This window comes from Suricata suricatta, chromosome 13 (assembly GCF_006229205.1).
Source record: "Suricata suricatta isolate VVHF042 chromosome 13, meerkat_22Aug2017_6uvM2_HiC, whole genome shotgun sequence".
NCBI lineage: Eukaryota > Metazoa > Chordata > Mammalia > Carnivora > Herpestidae > Suricata > Suricata suricatta.
This window is the reverse complement of record NC_043712.1, coordinates 45202613-45222475: the sequence shown is the minus strand read 5'-3', so window position 1 is coordinate 45222475 and position 19863 is coordinate 45202613. Positions and strand designations below refer to the sequence as shown.

The window sequence follows — 19863 nt, the reverse complement described above, 5'->3', positions numbered from 1 at the left end:
AAGTTTACTTCAATAGCCACCACCAAGACAGACTGGAAGAAGAGTAAAAAGGCCAATATATGGAATGGTATCTCAAGGAATGGAAAGGTTTACATGCAACTTCCAAAAGGTACTTAAAGCAGCGAATGTGGGGAGGGGGGAGGAAACTGGCTCAAGATGCTGTGTAAGAACACAAAACATGTCTAATTGAAAATAAGACAAAAAACACACCAAGAACAAACAGACAAAAATGGTGCTCTGTAGTTTTGGAAAATGATCTGCTTTGCCTCTCAGAGAAATCTGGGCCAAATTGAGGATACCAGCTGTTATCTGATATTTTTACAGGAACCGAATGGGGGCGGGGGAAAAAAGGAGCCTGCTGCTTCCCCACCACTCCCACCCCCATTTCAGAAAATCAGAAAAGAAGTAGCAGATGTCACAGTTTAAAAGCCACAAGGCATTACTGTCCTTTCTTCCACATATTCTGCCTGGGCAGCTGGGCCCTGAAGAGAAAGCTGGGCAATGGGCAGTGAGAAAGCAGCTGTCATCAATGGTCTCCTTGCAAGCCATGGAAATTCATTCTCTAGCAACTCTTCCCTCTGCATCTCTGCCTTCCTGTGGACATTACTGCAAAAGAATTTACAGCTAAAGGACTGACTCACTAAAATGAAACAAGGATGGCTATTTCTGGAATGGAGAAAAGGGTATGTTCAGGAATGAGCCATCCCAAACATGTATTCCAATTTCTTCGTAACCACAATGCGAGACCTCAATGCTAAGATAAACTAGCAGCAATTCCAGAAATCACTTTAACATGGAGAAGCCTTCAAAAATCCACACAACAGAGAACACACAAAACAATTTGAAGGTAACTGGATATAAGATGTCTTTTTATTTTAACAGCATTTAATTATTACCTAATAGTAATAATGTGGGGCACCTGGATGGCTCAGTCAGCTAAACAGACACCTCTAGATACCAGCTCAGGTCATGATCTCACAGTTCATAGGTTCAAGATGGGCCCTGCACTGATAGTGAGGACCCTGCTTGGGATTCTCTCTCTCTCCCTCTCCTTCTCTGCCTTTCCCCCATGTTCTCACTCTCCAAGTAAATTATTAAAAAAATTTTTTTAAAACATGTAGAATTCTTGGACATCTTACATCCAAGTATATTTGGGAAGTATCCATACAGTTCCCTTTAGATGAGACAGAGCTGGGAGGCATTTTTCCTGCAGGCCAATAAATATAAAGAACGAGATGTCAAAACTACCCAGGGCTAATGAATTACCTTAGCTGACAATTCTGAGAGAAGCAACTTTTAAGCACAAAGATGACACTGCATTTCCAGATTTCTGAAAAAATGAGCAGAAATCTTCTAGACAAGTCTCTAAGCAAGATGGTAAGATAGTCAGCCTTGACTAACTTACCCTCACCACTTCAGGCTATCGTCTGAGCCAACTTCTTAAATCAAGGGTGGAAAATAGGTTCCAACTTGAGTCAATTGATAGAGGTTGTCTGGAATACTATTTCGAAAGATATTTGGGAGCCACATCTAGGCTCAGTGAGAAAGAATGCCATGATTGATTGGCAATGTCTGCACTGGGCCGGAGCGGGGAAACTGATGGCACGAGCGCTAAGCGTTTGCCGGCAGCAACATCCCTTTTATTCTCTAAAGGGAAAGAAATCTATACTGCAAACTGGATTAAATTCTTATCCAGATACAATCTACACTGGCATTTCAAAAATTCACAAAAATAGGAAAATGCCCACAAATTATTTATCATTTGTCTCAAAAAGGAAAATGTAACAGGAAAAATAACCTGTGTGGCACGTAAGCTCATCTAGTCAGTCTCTTCAAAGTCAGAGCAGAGTCAAACTACAGCCCAAGGACCACCTCAAGCCTGCCAGCTGTTTTTTTATGATCCATGAGCTAAGAATGATTTTTATTTGTTTCAATGACTGGGACGAAAGAAAAAGACTATTTTGTGACACATGAACAGTACATGAAATTCAGGTTTCAGCTTCCACAAATAAAATTTTTTAAGATCACAGTCACTTCTGTTCATTCACATAGTTACCGGATGTGGCTGCTTTCACGCACCAAGGGCAGAGTTGAGAAGCTGTGACAAAGCCTAACATAGTTACTACCTGGCCCTTTACAGAACAACTCTGCCAACCCCTGAGCTCGAAGAACTGCTCTAAGGTTTCCCCAAGTTATGTGGCAAGTAGTTTACTATATAGGAAGGAGACTTAATTCAACATGCTTCACAAAGTACTTAGCTAAGAAAGTTGCTGCTGCGCCCTTGTTAATAAGGAGTGACTACATAAAGTCCTTGTGAACACTTTCCCCCATCATACAACAAACAAAAAATTCTGCTATGCCTCCCAGAGAAGTGTCTATATGGGCAAGAACTGAATAAAGGAAAGAACTGTAAGAAGACTTCAATGATTTTTAATATTTGTTCTGCAGGTAGATAGGAAGAAAACTGAAACATACTTTTATTGTTTTAGTTTGAAGTCTCAATCCATTCAGGGTGTTGATAGCTTTCTCTGCATCCTTAGGGTCAATGTAGTTCACAAAGCCATATCCCAAGCTCTGCCCTAATGAAAGAGAAGGAGAAAAAGGCATACATTAGTTCTACACCAGTGATGACAGAGATCCACTCTCATTTTGGCATATGGTCTTGTCATTAACACCAGCACATTTTCTCAATAGTAAAAAGAAGTCTACATTAATTCTTCTAGAAATATACATGTGGTTTTTCTCATCTTTCTACTACATTTGCAAGTTTAAACATGAGTTAGAACTCAGCAAGCTGTGCATTTAAAGCACACACACATGCGCACACATCTCCAAAGCATTCCACCAAACACGTCCTGCCTGAGCCAGAGCACCCAGCAGCAAATGCAACGTTCAGCTTCAGAAACTGTGGGTGCAAGTCTCTGCCAAGCTGCTGAGTGGGCTTCATGGGCACGACTTTTTCAGTTTCATTTTCTTTACCCAAAAAGTGGGAAGGAGTCAAGCATCAACCAAGAATCTGTCAGTGTTCTGTACTTTGAACCCTGGCAAATTTACAGCCTTTACCAAGTATAATTATTTCCATTTAAAAGGTGAAGAATCGTGTGTGCACATGGACATTTATTTTATAGGAGAACCTCTTCAAATTAACTGAATCCAATTTTCTAAAAAAGATTTGATGACCTAGATAAGGAATACAGGGAAATCTGAACACAAAGATTTACACTGAGAACATCTAACCCAGTAAGAACAATAAGAACATGTAGAAAGGGAAGAAAGTATAAACAAAAATAACAAAACACAATTTCTAAAGTAAAAGTTGCTTAAAATTTTTGTTTTTGCCTACCATCTGAGCTCTCTAACCCCTGGTTCAATGATGTCCCAACTCAAAAAAAAAAAAAAAAAAAAGGAAGGTATTCAAGAGGTTGGAATCAATGGAATGCACACATAAGTAAAGGCAATCTGAAAGGTCTCAATTTTTCAACTAAGGGAAAGTTTCTCAGTTTCCAAAAAAAAAAAACAACCACACACACACACACACACACACACACACACACACACTATGGTAGAGTAGGTGATAAAAGTGGACATAATAAAGGTTTAATCTATTAAAAGTTAAACCAAACTAAGTATCGTTTTTGTATGAATTCATAGCAAACTAAGGGATTTTCTTCCTTGATGGAGCACTTTAGGCACATATGGTTATGAATACAAGTATTTAAGACAGCCACTCCAATTATCCAATGTGGTTCTCTATAACTATATAAAAAATAGAGAGAACACTAAACATAGTACCTAAGAACTATGAAGACCTGTGGTTGCATTTTGGGACCACTATCAGAATTTGGGTGTTGTATAACACCCACAGCTAAAAGTCAATTTACCTCAATTAAAAAAAATTAGAGTAATCATTGCTGAAGTGTGCCCTCTAATCAAACTGCATTTTTTTCCTGTTAAAAAAAAAAAAGAGGGTGAGGGGGTACCTGGGTGGCTCAGTCAGTTAAATGTGTGACTCTATTTCAGCTCAGGTCATGATCTCATAGTTTCGTGAGTTTGAGCCCCACGCGCTGGGCTCTATGCACACAGCACAGAACCTGCTTGAGATTCTCCCTCTCTCTGCTAAAAACTTAAAAAAAAAAAAAAAAAAGGTGAGGGAGAGCTAAAACTAATTCATTATTTTTTTCCTCACAATAATCATAGAAATTTTGTTTTACTCACAGGTCTATTTTTAAAAAGTTCCATGTGAAGCCACTGTATTTTAAGCATTCAGTCTTTTACTAATTTGACATTTACCATGTGTCTATCGCATGCATAGTGCCCTCTTAGAAAATGTGCTGCAGCTCTATTGTCAAATGGGATGAACATAAAAGCTGTTCAAGGAAGCAGTGTAAGATGGAAAGAACATGGACTTTGGAAACAGACACACAGGAATTCTAAGCTTGCCTCAGGTGTTTACTAGCTATAGGACTTTGAAGAAGCTACCTAACCTCTCTGAGCCATTACTTAATTATAAAATGAGGATAGTAATTTCTACCCAACAAGGCTGGTGACGCAGTGATGGGACATTTGCTATGGGTGGAAGCTGATCATTTTAGTCAAAAGATAAAAATAACATGTATCTACTACATGTGCAGGAGTTTCCATGTATTCATTCAAAATTAAATCAGGAAGAGGCTACAAATATAATGGGGAAAAGGAAGGCAGGCCGAACACGTTGTGGTTTTGACACAGTGCTATTCTATAACAAAACAGATCAAATAATCAATTATACCAGCATTAAGGATCTACTTCTCCTATCACAGACACCATCCTCACACCTGCATTTAAGCAGCTTCTAATCAAAGCACTTTTTCAACCCTGGTTGTACACTGAAATTCTCTACAAAGCTTTGGGAGGAAGAAAAAAAACCAAACAGATGCCTGAGTCCTATTCCCAAATATTTTTATTTTATTGGTTTATTATGAAGCACTGGTACGAGGTTTTAAAACCCTGGTGATTCTAACAAGCAGTCAAGGTTGAGAATCACAGTTTTAATGTGAGAGATCATTGGGAGCTACAAATCTGGCATCTGGGAAGCCCTGAGAACGGCCACGTGCTAAGGGGTCTGGGCATGTGAAGAACTTTGCAGAAAGACTCTCCTTACAGATCCGTTTTTAGATAGAAGTGGATGTCTTCCCACTAAAACCTTCAATTTACCCATCACTTCAGAGAAACGACTTCCTAGCCTGTGGGTCACTCTCAGACGCAGCAGTACCTGCTGGAGGTGGGTCAACAGGTCAGGTAAAAAGCCTGCCCAAGCAGTCCCTGTTCAGCCATCTCCAGGCTACCTTGCTAAATGAATGAATGAGAAACTCGGTGGTATGATGTATTTAACCAAAGCTATTATCATCAGCATCACATCAGATGGTCCATCCACTAAATGGGTCTTTGACCTGACCCCCCTCAGCAATCACGGCTGGCTGTAATGAGTCAGCCAAGTTTCTACTACCAGTAAACTGACTACACTCTGAAAATATTTATCCCTAAATGACCTCTTCTCCACAAAGTTTCTAATGTGCTCAGTGACATTATTAGAAAGAGCACCACCCATCAATTAGAATATGTTTGAAGTAAGCACAATTTTACTTTTATTCTAAGGAAGATAATACGAAAGGAGAGATTTGTTGCAAAAAGGTTGCATTTCTAAATCCACCATAGTAGCTGAATTAGCATGTTGGCACTGGAAGTACAAGAGAGATAGGAACTTCAGAGATTCTTATTTTAAACTATGTTAAGTCAGGTCAGCAAATATTTATTGAATGCTCACAATAATTTAAAGCTTTCAAAGATGATACCAAGATAGGCAAGACTCCCTCCATTCTCATCTTTCAGCTGTGTGGTATTTTACTGTTTAATTTTAGCCTCACATTTATCATATGAGATACTCATTTTCCTCTCCTATAAAGGAGATATGATATTTGAAGCTAGGCAAGGTCAATCGGCTTCCTCGAATCAAAAAAGCAGGTCGGGAGATATAAGTGTCAGGACTTGATTCCAGGACTCCGAAATGCTCTCAGCTCAATTCACAGTTAGTTCATATATGAACCCAGACCACCTTCAACGTGCATGAAGTGCACTATAACCAGGCATTTTCTAACAGGGCTCAACCACTAAAACTGTTTTGAAACAGTTGCTTACTGTCTCAAATTCCTATACTTTACGTGCAAATATCAGTTTTTCTATATATGAATTTCAATGCTATTATTCATTTCTATGACAAAGTAACTTGCCTCTTATTTATATAGTGACTATTTCAGGTTATCCTGAGTGAAGATTTTTAAAAAGTAAAAGCAACATCAAGTCAAAATCAAGAAAAATTATTTAGGCTGGATTTACTTTTCCCCCACTCTTGTATTCATCAGCTAGTAACAGTCATAAACAACCAGGGAAGGCATGGAAACCAAGCATCATTTATCCAGATCATCCAAATCTGGTTTTCAAATCATTCTGAATTTAGAATGTGCATATTGATAAATCCAAAACCAAGAATTATTTTCTTTAAAAAAAACTTATAAAGCTCTACATTTAAATTCCAAGTATAAAGCAATCCAATGTGATTAGAACTGAACACAATGACAAAGCTAAGGCTCTCCTTCCAAAAATCGTTCAAGACAAATAAATCCTGTCTTTCAAGGCCAAAATACTCCTGGTAACTGGACATCAAGAGTAACACCAATACCACTTGTTCCCGGTTATCTTTACAAGCTATGGTCCCAAGGCTCGTAGGGATTTTGGAACCCTTAGCCTTGGTCCTAACAGCAAAGACAAGGATTCTAGAATTTCACTATAGAGGAAGCCACGTGAACAGTTATATGGCCTAAGACCTCCATGCACGTACTGAAAACTCTAGGTCAATACTACACTTCAGTCCATGCATTCAATACACTGTGTGTGTGAATGCCTTTTGTTTTGCATCCTCCTTTTTAACCTAACATATATGCCACAGAAGATCCCTTCTTCACAAGAGACAGAAAAATCACTTGTAAACTGCTCCCAGCATAAGGAGAATAGTTATAAACAGGCTCCTCAGAACCACAGTCAAGTGATCTACAGCACAGACTGAAGCACTCCACAGGCCTCTGAATGGGACCGAGGCGCATGGAGAGCCAGGCGGGGGTCAGAGCAGGAAGAAGAAAACAGGAACAGAGTCCTTTTAGTAACAGAGTGCTGGTGGGAAACACAGTAAACTCCAATTTATCCCAAACTGTGCGTAATTCAAAGCAGCAGCCATTCCCTTGCCACCTACATTGCTTTTAATAGCATACTTTAATTAAAATTTTAATTGCATATTTTAATTAAAAATACACAATCTTCTCGACCCATTTAATTTAAAGGTCACTTTATTTAGTCTTTTCTCTTTCAAATTACTACCAATGTGCAGAATATCAAATTACCCCCTCAGGTTTAAAGGTAAAGGTAACAGACCTCCATAATTCTTGATTATAAACCTGGTACATAAATTTTATCCAACCAATATTAAGTGACACCCTTCTCAAAATGGAATTGTGGAAAGTAAAATTCTGTATTAAAATAAGTCATCCTACACATTTCTCACCAACATTTAGAATTCACTTGTTCAACAATTATAGAAAGTCTACTTTTTGCTAGTCCCCAGGGACAAAAAGTTCCTCTTTATAAAACCTACATCCTGCTAGGAGACAAAAGAACAAGTTCTACAGTGGATGAGAAGGAAATAAGGGCTAAGGAGAAAAAAGGGGAATAGAGAAGTGTGGGGAAGAGGGGGCAGGACTGCTATGGAAAGAGTGTGGTCTCAGAGCCAGCCTCACCCTGAAGGTAACATCTGACCCAAGACCCGAAGGAAGTAACCTCTAGTCTAACAGGAAAGCTGTGTATGTAAACAGACCAACCTGAGTGCAAGTTCTAACACAGAGGTATCACATCCTGACAGTTCTACCACCTAAATCTGCCCCCTCCTCTGTATTATTAACACAGGTCCACCTGCACTATTCTAACCTGGATTACTGCTACAATACCCTAAACCACCACCCTTTCCCTACACCCCTGTCAATTCCCAAACCAGGTGTCCTCCACCATGACGCTGTCCAGATTATCCCCCCCCCCTTTTTTTTAAAGTTTACGTATCTATTTTGAGAGAACAAGAGAGCAGGGGAGAGGCAGAGAAAGAGAGAGAGAGAGAAAATCCCAAGCAGGCTTCACACTGTTAATGCAGAGCCTGACACAGGGCTCAAACCCATGAACCACGAGATCATGACCTGAGCCAAAGTCAAGAGTCAGACACTAAACTGACTGAGCCACCCAGTTGCCCCCAGATGGACCTTCCTCAAAGGTAAATCCAATTATGCTCTGGTTTCCAAGGTCATCATCACTTCTTACATACTTCCACTACTTCACACATACCCTAAAATGGACCTTCAGCTCCCCGTGCACATCTCTAAATGGCCCACTCCCACATATCCTTTGAGACTTTCTCTAAGACCCTTTTCCTGACCCAACTTGCCCCAGTCCCAGTGCACCCTGTTCAATGTTCCTCAGTCCTTCCACAGCCCTTATACTATATACCTTTATCTAAGTACACATGGGTAGTGAGTCAATTTGATTACCCACCCCACCCCCACTAAACCAATGAGAAGCGGCAAGCTGCACAGAGTTCCTGACATAGAAAATCCTAGCACAGATTATCAACTACATGTTCACTGAATGAACAAATGAGCTAATGAACAAAGAAACAGCCTTCTGCCTTTCAAGAACTTACAGTTTAGAGGAGAGATGCCCTGCTCCCCATGTCCCTACACCAAATGGATTACAGAACAAAGGTGCTCAAATGTTACAGTGTTCTGTCCTTACAAGGGAGTGATGCGAGGTATCTTTTTAAATAGTTCAAGTAAAACTTCTCGTGAAAAATTTCTACAAATGCCTTTTAAATGAAATCTCAGTTTTAAAAAATAATGTCACCTAGAGTAATTTGATAGATTTACATAAATCTGTTTCACAAATCTGTAAGTATGAATTATGGGATGTCAGCATATAATTTTGTTGAAAGTGCTTTTTCACTAATATAATTAAGTCTGCCGAGACTATTCATGTACAAGTCAAATAAAATGCAGAGTGAATTCTGTAAAAACCTGGTAGTTGAATCAACAATAAAAGGTGACTACGCTGATTGATGTGTATCTATTATTTCATTTAGAGCAGTGTCAATGTTTTATTGAAATAAAAAAGGACAAAAGCAGCATGAATCTTTTCTAAACCTCACAGCAGAAACAGGTCACTATGGTCCTCTCTGACAAGCAAGACTATTTACAATCTGAGATCTAATAATGTAATAGTAAAAAAAAAGAAAAAAAAAAGCAAATTGAAAAGATTCACACTCCAAACCCAGCCCCTACATAAAACTTCACCACTTAGTCTAAAAAAAAAAAAAAAAGAAAAAAAAAGGCAAACCATCTGAATCAGGAAAACAAGTTAATTCCAGGTGAGGGGAGAGGTGCAAGGGGAGGCAGAATTTTTTTTTTTTTAAGACACACCTCCACCCCCTCCCCCAAACACACAATGAGTTGCAAATGTGTTGTGTTTCTTCAGATGGACTTTCTGTTCTTGGGCATCGGTTATGTGTGTCTGTTCAGACAGGCTGTGCTCTGCGACTCTGGCACCAAAGCAAGCAGCACCAGACTTTACAAAGAAGCTTTCTTAGTATCTCAGATCTGATATGTAACAAAACCATGTGGACACTACACACATCAGGGGAAAGGTTTGAGAGGATCTTTGAAGAACAGAGGGATGCAATCCTTTCTAGTCACGGTTTCTTTCCAAATTTTAACTCCTGCCTTGGCCTGAATCTCCTCAGATGCAGCACACCAGATGCAGCAAGACCTTTCATTTAAACACTCAACTAACTCAGGTCAAATTAAACAGGTCCTCCTCGCTGCCCTTTAATGAGGAATATCAAATTGTGAGGCAGAGGACTAGTGAGATCCTATTACTACAGAACATGCCAGCCTCCCTGAAAGCTCAGAGCGTTTTTACCAGCTTCCCAAAGGACACTACCAGGGATTAGCACAAGGAAGGAGAATTCAACCTAGAAGCTCACATAATACAGAAAACAGATGGCTCATTCGGAGACTTATCTTCCACCCAAATGCTAATAAAGCTGGCCTAAGACTAAAATGCTCCAATATTTTTAAGTGGTTTCCAGGACTTCACAGATATATTGAGATAATATGTGAGTTTAAATTGTAACTTTTCTGCTGAAATCCAAGTTGTAAATAGTGACCATGTGGTAAATATTACCTAAGCAGCCTAATTGTAGAGGGAGCTGTTAACATCCCCAACACTAAGGCATTTTCCTTTCAGGTTACTTTTAATGGCCATATCTGTCCTCTGAGTATGCAACTGGTAGAGCTGTATTTTCCTATGGTTCCAATCCCAGTAATTATGAATCTGCTGGCAATGCAGTGTGACCTTGCTTAAGTTGGTGAAACTGTGGATTCTTAATACATCACAATTTCAGACAACATTAAGAACTCCCACACAATTCAGTCTTAGGCTATTGAGAACAGCAACAGCATATTAAATTCTTGAGTACTGCACATGGGTACTAAGAGGTCTTGCATCCAAGACCAGGAAAATTAAAGAAATATGAGCTTTATCCAAAGTGGGGCAAATAAACCAATTACTCTAACAGATACACCTTAGGGTAAGATTTTACACTGGACATTCTCCAGTCAGAGACAGAGTAAGATACAATTAGTTGCTGTCAAAGAAAAATCAGCAGTCCTACTTTAAATACTGGAGCAGCCCCCATGATGAGAGCAAAAACCAAAAACTGTCAGGTGGCCAGAAAGTCAGACCCTACAGTTAAGAAAACAAAACAAAAACAAAAACAAAAACAAACCAACAAGCAAACTCTGAGCTAAGGCAAAAACCACTTTCAGTTTAAGATCGAAGTCTGCTGCCATTATTCTCATTACTTTGATAATTGTAATTAACTCTGTATACATTTCTTATAATTAATTCTGTACACACACAGAGGCCTGTGAAATTTGCTTTATCCTGTGCTTTCTTAAAAGTCAACGGAGATATTTGAGTATCATTTGAGATGAGGGCAAAAGAACTACACGTCACAAAATATTGGTGTGGTATAGAGAGAAACCAGATAACAACTGTAGTCGTACAAAGGGCATCTGCTGTTGCACTACCAGCTGGTGTCCATCCACACACGTGCACGCACGTGCACAAACACACACACTGGTAAGCAGTCCATCGAAAAGCAATACAGGTTCTTAATCTGTTTTTCTCCCTGTGTAAGACATTATTTTTTATTCTGATATTGCAAGAAAGAAAGCTAAAGGTCCTAAAGCACTATAATTAGTTCAGTGCCCTTTTGAAATTGTGTCAAAGAATCTTGCAAATCACTAGGGTGAGCTCCCTGTTTTGTCCAGAACAATGGGAAACATCAGTCTACAAATCTCACCACATCCTCCTGATTAAAAAAAAAAAAATCTTGTTACAGATCAATTTTCTTCTTCAACACACAATAGTTTGAAATCAATCGATCAATCAATAATCTCTCATCCACAGTTAAAGATTCACCAACCCAAATCTTCTCATTCAAAAGCTCAGTAAGTCTGTGGGGAAGCCTGCTCCTACTGCTCGGCTGCATACTTGCTTTTATCTAAGCTTTCTAGAAGCAAATAATACCACTGCCTAATTATAAACTGTCATCAACTTATTAGTCTTATTTATACATATTCATATTTCATTTTCACAAGAAAGCTCTGTACAGATAGATCTGTACCAGTTTTACAATTATAAATTGGAGGCCCAGAGATGCTAATAACTTGCTCAAAGGCACACAGCTAGCAGGTTAATAGTAGGTAGGGCTCTTCAAAGCCAGGACTGACTTTTCTCAAGTGGGTCTTTCCAGCATACACTTAACTACCTGTGACCAACTTTGACACTGAGGCAAAGTCCTTTGCATCCAAAGTTCACAAGTTCTTATCCAGGATATTCATAATCTCCAAATATACCTGCAATTTTTTTCTTGTTCTCTGTCATGAAATCGATAGACTGGAATTTCACCATTTTTTATTAATCCATCAAGATTAAAAAGATAAAAGAAAAAAAACCCTACAAAAAAAAGAAGAAAAGGAATGGCATCCTGCAGGTGCACAAACCATTTAAATCCTCAAAACAAATCCGTCATTACAAAACAGATTAGAGATATCCACATTATAAAAAGATTCATTTAAAACAGGACTTGATTTGCATACTCTTTTTCCAGAAACTCAGAAAGCAATTCTTATGGCTAAAGCCAAACATGTTCGCTGCTGCCAAAATTGTCTCCCACACAAGACACTTCTCTCGTCAGCAGATTGCATTAAAATGCTTTTATACGCACAGTGTGGTTTCCTAGCTGAAGAAAAGCAGGTGGAATCAATACCACATGCTCTCTGCCCTCTTAAAATCTTTGTTCAAAAATTTAAAGACAGTGAACAAGGGAGCTGCAGGCACCTAGTGAACATTAACACCTATGGTTTAATCACTAAGTTTCATGCTCAATCAGGACAAACTTGCAAAAGATATATTTAGCTAGCTGAAACACAGAAGAGAAGAAGCTAGGCGATTCTTGACAGAGAAATTAAGGAAATAGGCATATGGAGAAGAGCTAATGTGTGGAGAATAGTGGAGATGGTTGATCCAACGGCACAATGAACAGCACATGGTCTGTGTAGAGGTAACTGAGCTGACTGAGAGCAGGGCTGCCCCACATGAAGGTCAGTGGTGGTCTTGCTGCAGCACGCACCAAGCAACAAGGGATGATGAAGAAAGAGGAGAGAGAAACTGAGAGCAATTAGGGAGGTTAACTTTGGAAGCCTGGAAACAATCAGAACATACAGATCTAGGATCTAAACCACTGAGGAAGAAGTTTTTGACAGTCCAGAAAAGGGACTTGACCCAAATCCCTTTCAGGCAAGTCTCCAGATATCTCTAAAAATCAAGAGTTGCAGAGTAAAGCTGCACAACCTGTTTGGAAAGTCCCTAAAAATTCCTCCAGTTTCATTCAGCTAACCTCTCATCTATTATTCCTTATTCTCCTATTCCACAAAACTTTGGCTCATGCTACCATTCTCTGAGCCTCTGCACCTCTACTCTTAGAGAAGCATGACCAACCCTCGAGGTGCCTGGGTGGCACAGTTGGTTGTGTGGCCAACTTCAGCTCAGGTCGTATCTCATGGTTCGTGGGTTCAAGCCCCACATCAGGCCCTGCTGCCATCAGTGCAGAGTCTGCTTCTCTGTGGATCCTCTGTGCCCCTCTCTCTGCCCCTCCCCTGCTTTCGTGCACTCTCTCTCAAAAAGAAATAAACATTAAAAGAAAAAAAAAGAAGAATAAACATAATTAACCCATTCCAAGTCCCCTATCCTGAAAAATTGAACTTTTGGATGAATTACTCTCTTCTTTTGGTGGGCCTTCCATAATAAGGGCCAGGAATGGGATCAAAGGCAACTCCTCCTACCCAAGAGCTCAGTGCTTCTGCAGCATAACTTCTCACCTTCTTAAGAGTAACCAGAAAGACCAGGAACCTTCTGAACCTTAATACTCAGAGTTTAACGCAGAGCACCAACCCAGCAGCCTTTCCAAAATATTCATTCACTATGCAGCTAACAGTTATGGATAAACCCCCCCCGACCACCAAAGAGCAAAACCCAACGTCACTACCCAGGGAACTCTTAATGATTTTCTAAGACCTCTTTTACACAGTTGTAAAACTATATACACGTGAATTCCACTCCTCCCAGCTTAGCTGCTCTTATGAGTGGAAACTGTTAATAACTACCATAAGTGAACACAAAAGTGTTAAACCTTATTTTGAAATGTTGTGCAGCAATCACAAGGTTACACATGACTTCTGAATGTACATGTGAACATCACATACATTCTTAAGTCCTATACATATAGATGGTAAAAAAGAAAAAAAGAGAAAGGGGGAAAGGTTGGATCATTTAGGAAGGGGACCCTGGAGAGCATCATCTCATCAGGGGAAAAAAAAAAAGTTTCAAATTAAGTAAAAACATGGGTTTCACCTAGTCTATATTATTGATCAAGTATCCACAATACATGTAACAAGGCTTTCACTCAGAACAACTCTCTACTTTAGTTGTTTATTTCAAAAAAGAAAGACCATAATTAAATTAGATATATTTTTAGCAAAGACATAGGAAGTAAAATTCCAAAGGACATCCATTGTCCCCAACTGACACAAAGATTTAGGTATAAATGACATGTGATTTTCCTTTTGTTTGTACATCACATTTTGTTTAGTTTATATTTAATAAAAAAAAAGGCAGTTATATATTCAAAAGGATATGAGGAACATGGGTTTGTTTTTTTTTTCACCTCCTGCTCAATTTAAAATACTCACATAAAAGCACTGATTTTTATACTTGGGAGAAATCCCCAAACAGACCAATTGTGTTTGGTCAGGTTAGGGTATAAATGCTGACTATAAAGAAAATTGGTTTAAATACTGCAGACACAGCTTCAAGGACCTCAAGAAAGCTCTCTCTGAAGCATTAAAGAGAAAGGAATGCCAATACATCATCTGTAGAGGAAGCCAGCAGTATGAGGTCAAAGTTTAAAGGTTACAGGTCAGATGGGAACAATGGCAACAAATTAAGTCAACAAGGTATGGGACAGAAATATTCACTTTGGTTTTGCTAAGGGACAGCTACGTTTCAGCAAACCACTCTGAGACCACAGGGCAATTTGCCTGCCAATTAACAGATGGCTTCTAAAGAGAAATACAAAATGGTCTGGCCACACAGATATCACACATAGCATCTCTGACAAAACAACCTAGTTTAAAAGTTGAAAAGATTAACTATTGTAATCCTCCAAATTCTAAAGTCACATAATCACTTTAAGAAGCAAATGCTTAAGAGACTTTGCTTAGACAATGAGTCATGAGCACACAGCAGTGATGGGGCACGGTCCACCTCAGCACCACAGTAAAGGCACCATCATACCGACCTGGAGGAACACAGGGGCTTCTCTCTCACCACTGACTAAAAAGTACATTAAAAATGAAATATCCAAATCATGTACTCCACAACTTAGTATATCTGACCATTGCTAAGTCTGGATACAATTTCCCCACAAAACAGGAAAAAATCTAAACACAAAAATAATCCTTTTAGCTCAGTATCGTTTTATTGTCTCAAATTCAAGAAGGGTACCTAGGGTGCTTGGCTGGCTCAAAGGGCATGTGACTCGATCTCAGGGTCATGAGTTCAGCCCCACATTGTGTAGAGATTATAAAAAAATAAGCTTAAAAAATGTACCTAAATGTTAATTAATCTTAAAGACTTTTAAAATGATGCTTTCTTTCATCTGCAATTACTGAAGTTACTTGATCACATATGTGAGGTTTATTCACATATCTGAGACTCACTCTTGGGGAAATATTAAATATATTATATTAAATAATATTAAGCACCATTTGTTGTGGAAAGCAACTTCCACAGACAGAACTTCTAGGCTACTTGGGTCACATCACACAGCAACTCTATATACACATTTCAAGATAAGGGCAAAGACAAGTGGCAAAAGCTATCTCATTCAGAAAAATTCATCCTTTTGCCAGAAAGTTTCCCCTGAAGTAGAAGGGGACTAGGAGTAATAAGGCCTCCTGCTAAGTAAGCCCTAAGATATAGATGGGTTAAATGATAATGCGTCTGTGAACAGAACTGGGCTCACGGCACTCTCTGATGTGCACTCCTGCAACTCTACCATCTACCTTGCCCTTGTCAAGTAAGTTGCACAAATAAATTCATACCAGAACATTCCAGTCAGTCGTAGTAAAGGGCCTCCTATGCTGTAAAGTGCTATACAAAATGCCAGGTATTAAATTATAAGTACACCACTCAAAAGAAGACTTCACTAAACACTAGTCTTTGAGCTCATTCCAATATTCAATATCCTTTAGTGTCAAGGAGTTTTCTTATGTCTGTTGTTGACAAATTTCTTCCTTGCAGTTTACAAAAGAGGAGACTAAATAGTTACATATCATAAACTAATCTCCTTTATTTTCAGAAAACTTGAAAAAATCTTTTATATGGTGCCAGGTCATTTACTCAGCAGTCAAACTCCACTCCAACATAATACAATCTATAAATTACAGGCTTATTCCAGCTGTCCTCATGAACACCAACGTTATTAAGGTATCCCATTTGTATCTAGATTGCCAATATTATCATCTTCAAGCAAGACTATTTCCCAGCAAGAAAACACAGGGTCACCTGGGTGGCTCAGTCACTTAAGTGTCTGACTTTGGCTTAGATCACAGTCTTGCAGTTCACAAGTTCAAGTCCCACATTGGGCTCTGTGCTGACAGCTCAGAATCCGGAGCCTGCTTTGGATTTTGTGCCTCCTTCTCTCTCTCTGCCCCTCCCCTGCTAACATTTGGTTTCCCTCTCAAAAATAAACAAACATTAAAATGAAAAACACATATTTACACGGATATAAATCTCTTTAGCCCAAAACCTTCTATACCATATTGGAGTTCTTGATCTCTGCTCTTCTCTAAAAACATTACATCTGAGACTAAAGGAAGCAGAACTTACACTGTTTAAAAAACTATCTTTTACACATTTTAAATAGTAAAGGTGTAAAAACTTCAGATGCCCCTGAGATTAGTTGAGATCAGATAAAATCTGACTAGCTCTAACCAGCATTCTTCTGAAGAAAGGGAGAGGGACATTGTTTTTCTTAAGTCTCCAAAATATAAGATTAAACAATTAAAAAATTCAATCATTCTATTCTATGTTACTTGCACATCTTCATTTTAACTCTGGCACTCTTAAACCATGGAAATTAACCCAGAATTTCTTCTTCTTCCTGGCAATTCTCAAGGCTCTTCACTGAATATCCAGAAACAAAAAACTAAAGGTTAATCACAGTGGTAACTACATTAGCTATCAAATCTTAACAAATGGTTGCCCTCAAATTTAAAAATCTTACTATCAGACATAATGACTTCCCAATCTTGCCTGTTGCCCCAAAACCTTGGATTCCATTATTCCTCACATAGCTAACTTGTCCTTTTGCTTTCATTTTCTGTTATTTTCATCTATGTTAAAAGAAGTGAAGCAAAATTCAAAGGAAACACAAAGTGACCAGGAGCTAGATTAGACTGTTACAGTCCCCAAAGGACTTCAGTTTTCTCTCAATGCAGGATCTACAGGCTAATGAAGGTGTTATTCAAAGGCTTTCTGTATCATTTCCTAAAACCTGGTGATACCCTGGCCATCTCTCCCACCAACCCCATGCCATGTTTCCACTTAAAGCTACTTGAACAGATAGCCTCTTTGTAATCCTTTATGCTTACATAAATATCTCAACAGGTTGCAAAGTGAGAACATAAAACCGACTGGATATTCTTTCCAACAATTATAGTTAACAATTCTGCATCGGTGACTACTTAAAAAATAAAAGTAATATAAAAAAGAAGAGGTAAAACTATTATTTGATCTTTTCTTTTCAAAGAAAACTGAAGACTGCCCCAAAAACCACGGATAGTGACAATATGTCCCAAGAATTGGTGGGAGAACTGATTTGATACACCATAACCAGCCTACTCAATACATTTTAAAGTAGACGAAGAGCAAACTATAATTCATATCAGAGGTATGAAAAAAGCTCTCAGGGACCAGTACCAGGGTTAGCAAAAAGGATTCAGAAAATAGTGCCTTGGAGGCCACTGTGTTATTGACCTGGTGGCTCCCTAAGACTGGATTTAAAGCATCAAAATGGTGGGAAACAGAATTGTTCCCTCAGGCTCCAGTTACCTTGAATACAATGAAATAACTCAGGTTTGCCTGTTTCCCTGCTGCTGTGCCTCTTTTAAACTTTACTTTAAAAGGAGAATTTGACTTTCTCAGGATAAAGCCCAGAAGGTCAAACAGGTTGTGGAGAGCCAAGGACATCACCACATGTAGTCTACAAAGTAAAAAAAAAAAAAAAAAAAAAAATGAGATCTATCACCTCAAATGCAAAAATGCAAATTTCTGTTGAGCTGGACAGGCGGTTGGGGGTGGATTACAGGACTTGTGAGCCATATACACTCCCCCTTCAAAACCAAAGCATTATGTAGAAAACAGAGTTCCAACAAAAAGTACAATGATGAGAAAAGAACTCATTAAGAGCTAAAAATAAACTCTAATTCACAATATGCATACGGATTTAACAAAAAAAGGAAAACAAGATGTAAAATTGCATCTGCTAAGTTAACCATGCCCTCGTGGAAATCGCCACCCCCCCCACCCCTTACATAAACTGAAATCTGTAAAGTCTGTAGTGACTGAATAAAAGCAAGGCTTCAAATGTTTTCAATGCATATTCCAACAGAAAGGAAACAAAGGGATAGCAAATTTTTAAGTCCTCTGGTTTGCTAACACTATAGGAATACTGGGCTTCTTAACATCCTAACATACAGGTCTCTGCATTTCCCTACCTGAATGTCTTATTTTATGAAATCAGAATATGTGGTAATAGTATTTATAAATGATATTACAGGAGTACTAATTTTAAGGAAGAAGATGTCCATAAAAGTGAAAATAAGGCTCAGTTAGTTTTTATCTAACCAATACCTCATGACTCAATTTAACAACTTGCTGGCCTTCCAGGCCAGTAATAGACCACTGGGGAAGCTCAGCCAAGACTTCATACACGCACACAATACCACACAGAGCAGTAACTCCACACTCCAGCACTCTAGTTCATGAAGACTGATGTAATATCATTAATCATATTTCTAGGCTCCTAACTCTTGCCTTGAACCTCCTACTCCCACTTTGTCCCACCTCTAGAAAATCAATTATCTTGGTCAAATCACCTAAAAAGTTAAGAATAAGAGATTAGCTGTGGATTCTTCCCACATGATGCCTGAGAGATTATAAAAATTCTAAGACAACAGATCTCTTTGAAGATTTTTTTTTTCCAAAAAAGTGGTTGCAACTGTCATAAAGTGAATGTGTATTAACTGGTAAAAAGGGGACAGGAGAATTTGCCTGTGGGCTACCCACTTTATAAGAAATTCAACTTCTGTCAAATAGCTCACATAAGGCTACATTAAGTGGCTAGACTAGGATATGAACTCAGTGTAACGTGCTCTTTCTAAGCTAAAACCTCTAAAATAGCCTCACTAGGCCACCTCCCTAGATGGGAAGTAGCAGGTAGCAGGCATTTTGTTTCAATGTTAATCCTGAGAACTTGATTCCAAGTTAGTAAATAAAAACCCTAGTGTTCAGAGGGGTTTGGTAAGTCCTTTTACTACTGCATTCAAGTCCATTTCACAAGGAAAGATACAAAGGAATGCAATGAATACAGTTTAAATTGAGTACTTCCATCTAGCATCCCCATGCGCTCCACCCCCTTTTGAAGGGGGCATACAGAATAACAATCCTTGTTCATATTTGGAACAATGTAGAATGATCATCCCTCAACCAACTAAGTATGATGTATGACATAAGGTTGAGTAGTCAGATCACAAAAAGATAGTTTTAACTGAGATCTGTTTCTTCACAATACTTAGAAGAGCTGCCAATGCTGCTTTACAGCTTTAAAGCTCCTCAGAATATAGTTGATGACAGAGACCATCACCAATAAAAGGACATTCAAGGGTGTCAAAATATTGACACTGTGAAACTTTAAAAAGCAAAACCACGTTTTAAGGAGTAAAACACGCTAACTAAAGATGCTGCATAGGCCCATCAAATCAAACGACACTCACAAGTAAAATGCCAGGAAATATTTTTTAAAGCTGACCTTTTTAGTTGAAAAGGCAAGTG

At 38.7% G+C, this 19863-nt stretch overlaps 1 protein-coding gene across 7 annotated transcripts in view; it reads right to left on the bottom strand.

Moving 5' to 3' along the window:
- The window catches only part of ELAVL2 (ELAV like RNA binding protein 2), a 66233-nt gene that overhangs the window by 34953 nt on the left and 11417 nt on the right, over positions 1-19863 (bottom strand). For all 7 annotated transcript variants that reach the window (XM_029920107.1, XM_029920108.1, XM_029920111.1 and 4 more), the window contains exon 3: positions 2476-2579. In XM_029920107.1, coding sequence (XP_029775967.1) covers positions 2476-2579 — 104 coding nt within the window. The remainder of the gene's footprint in view (positions 1-2475; positions 2580-19863) is intronic.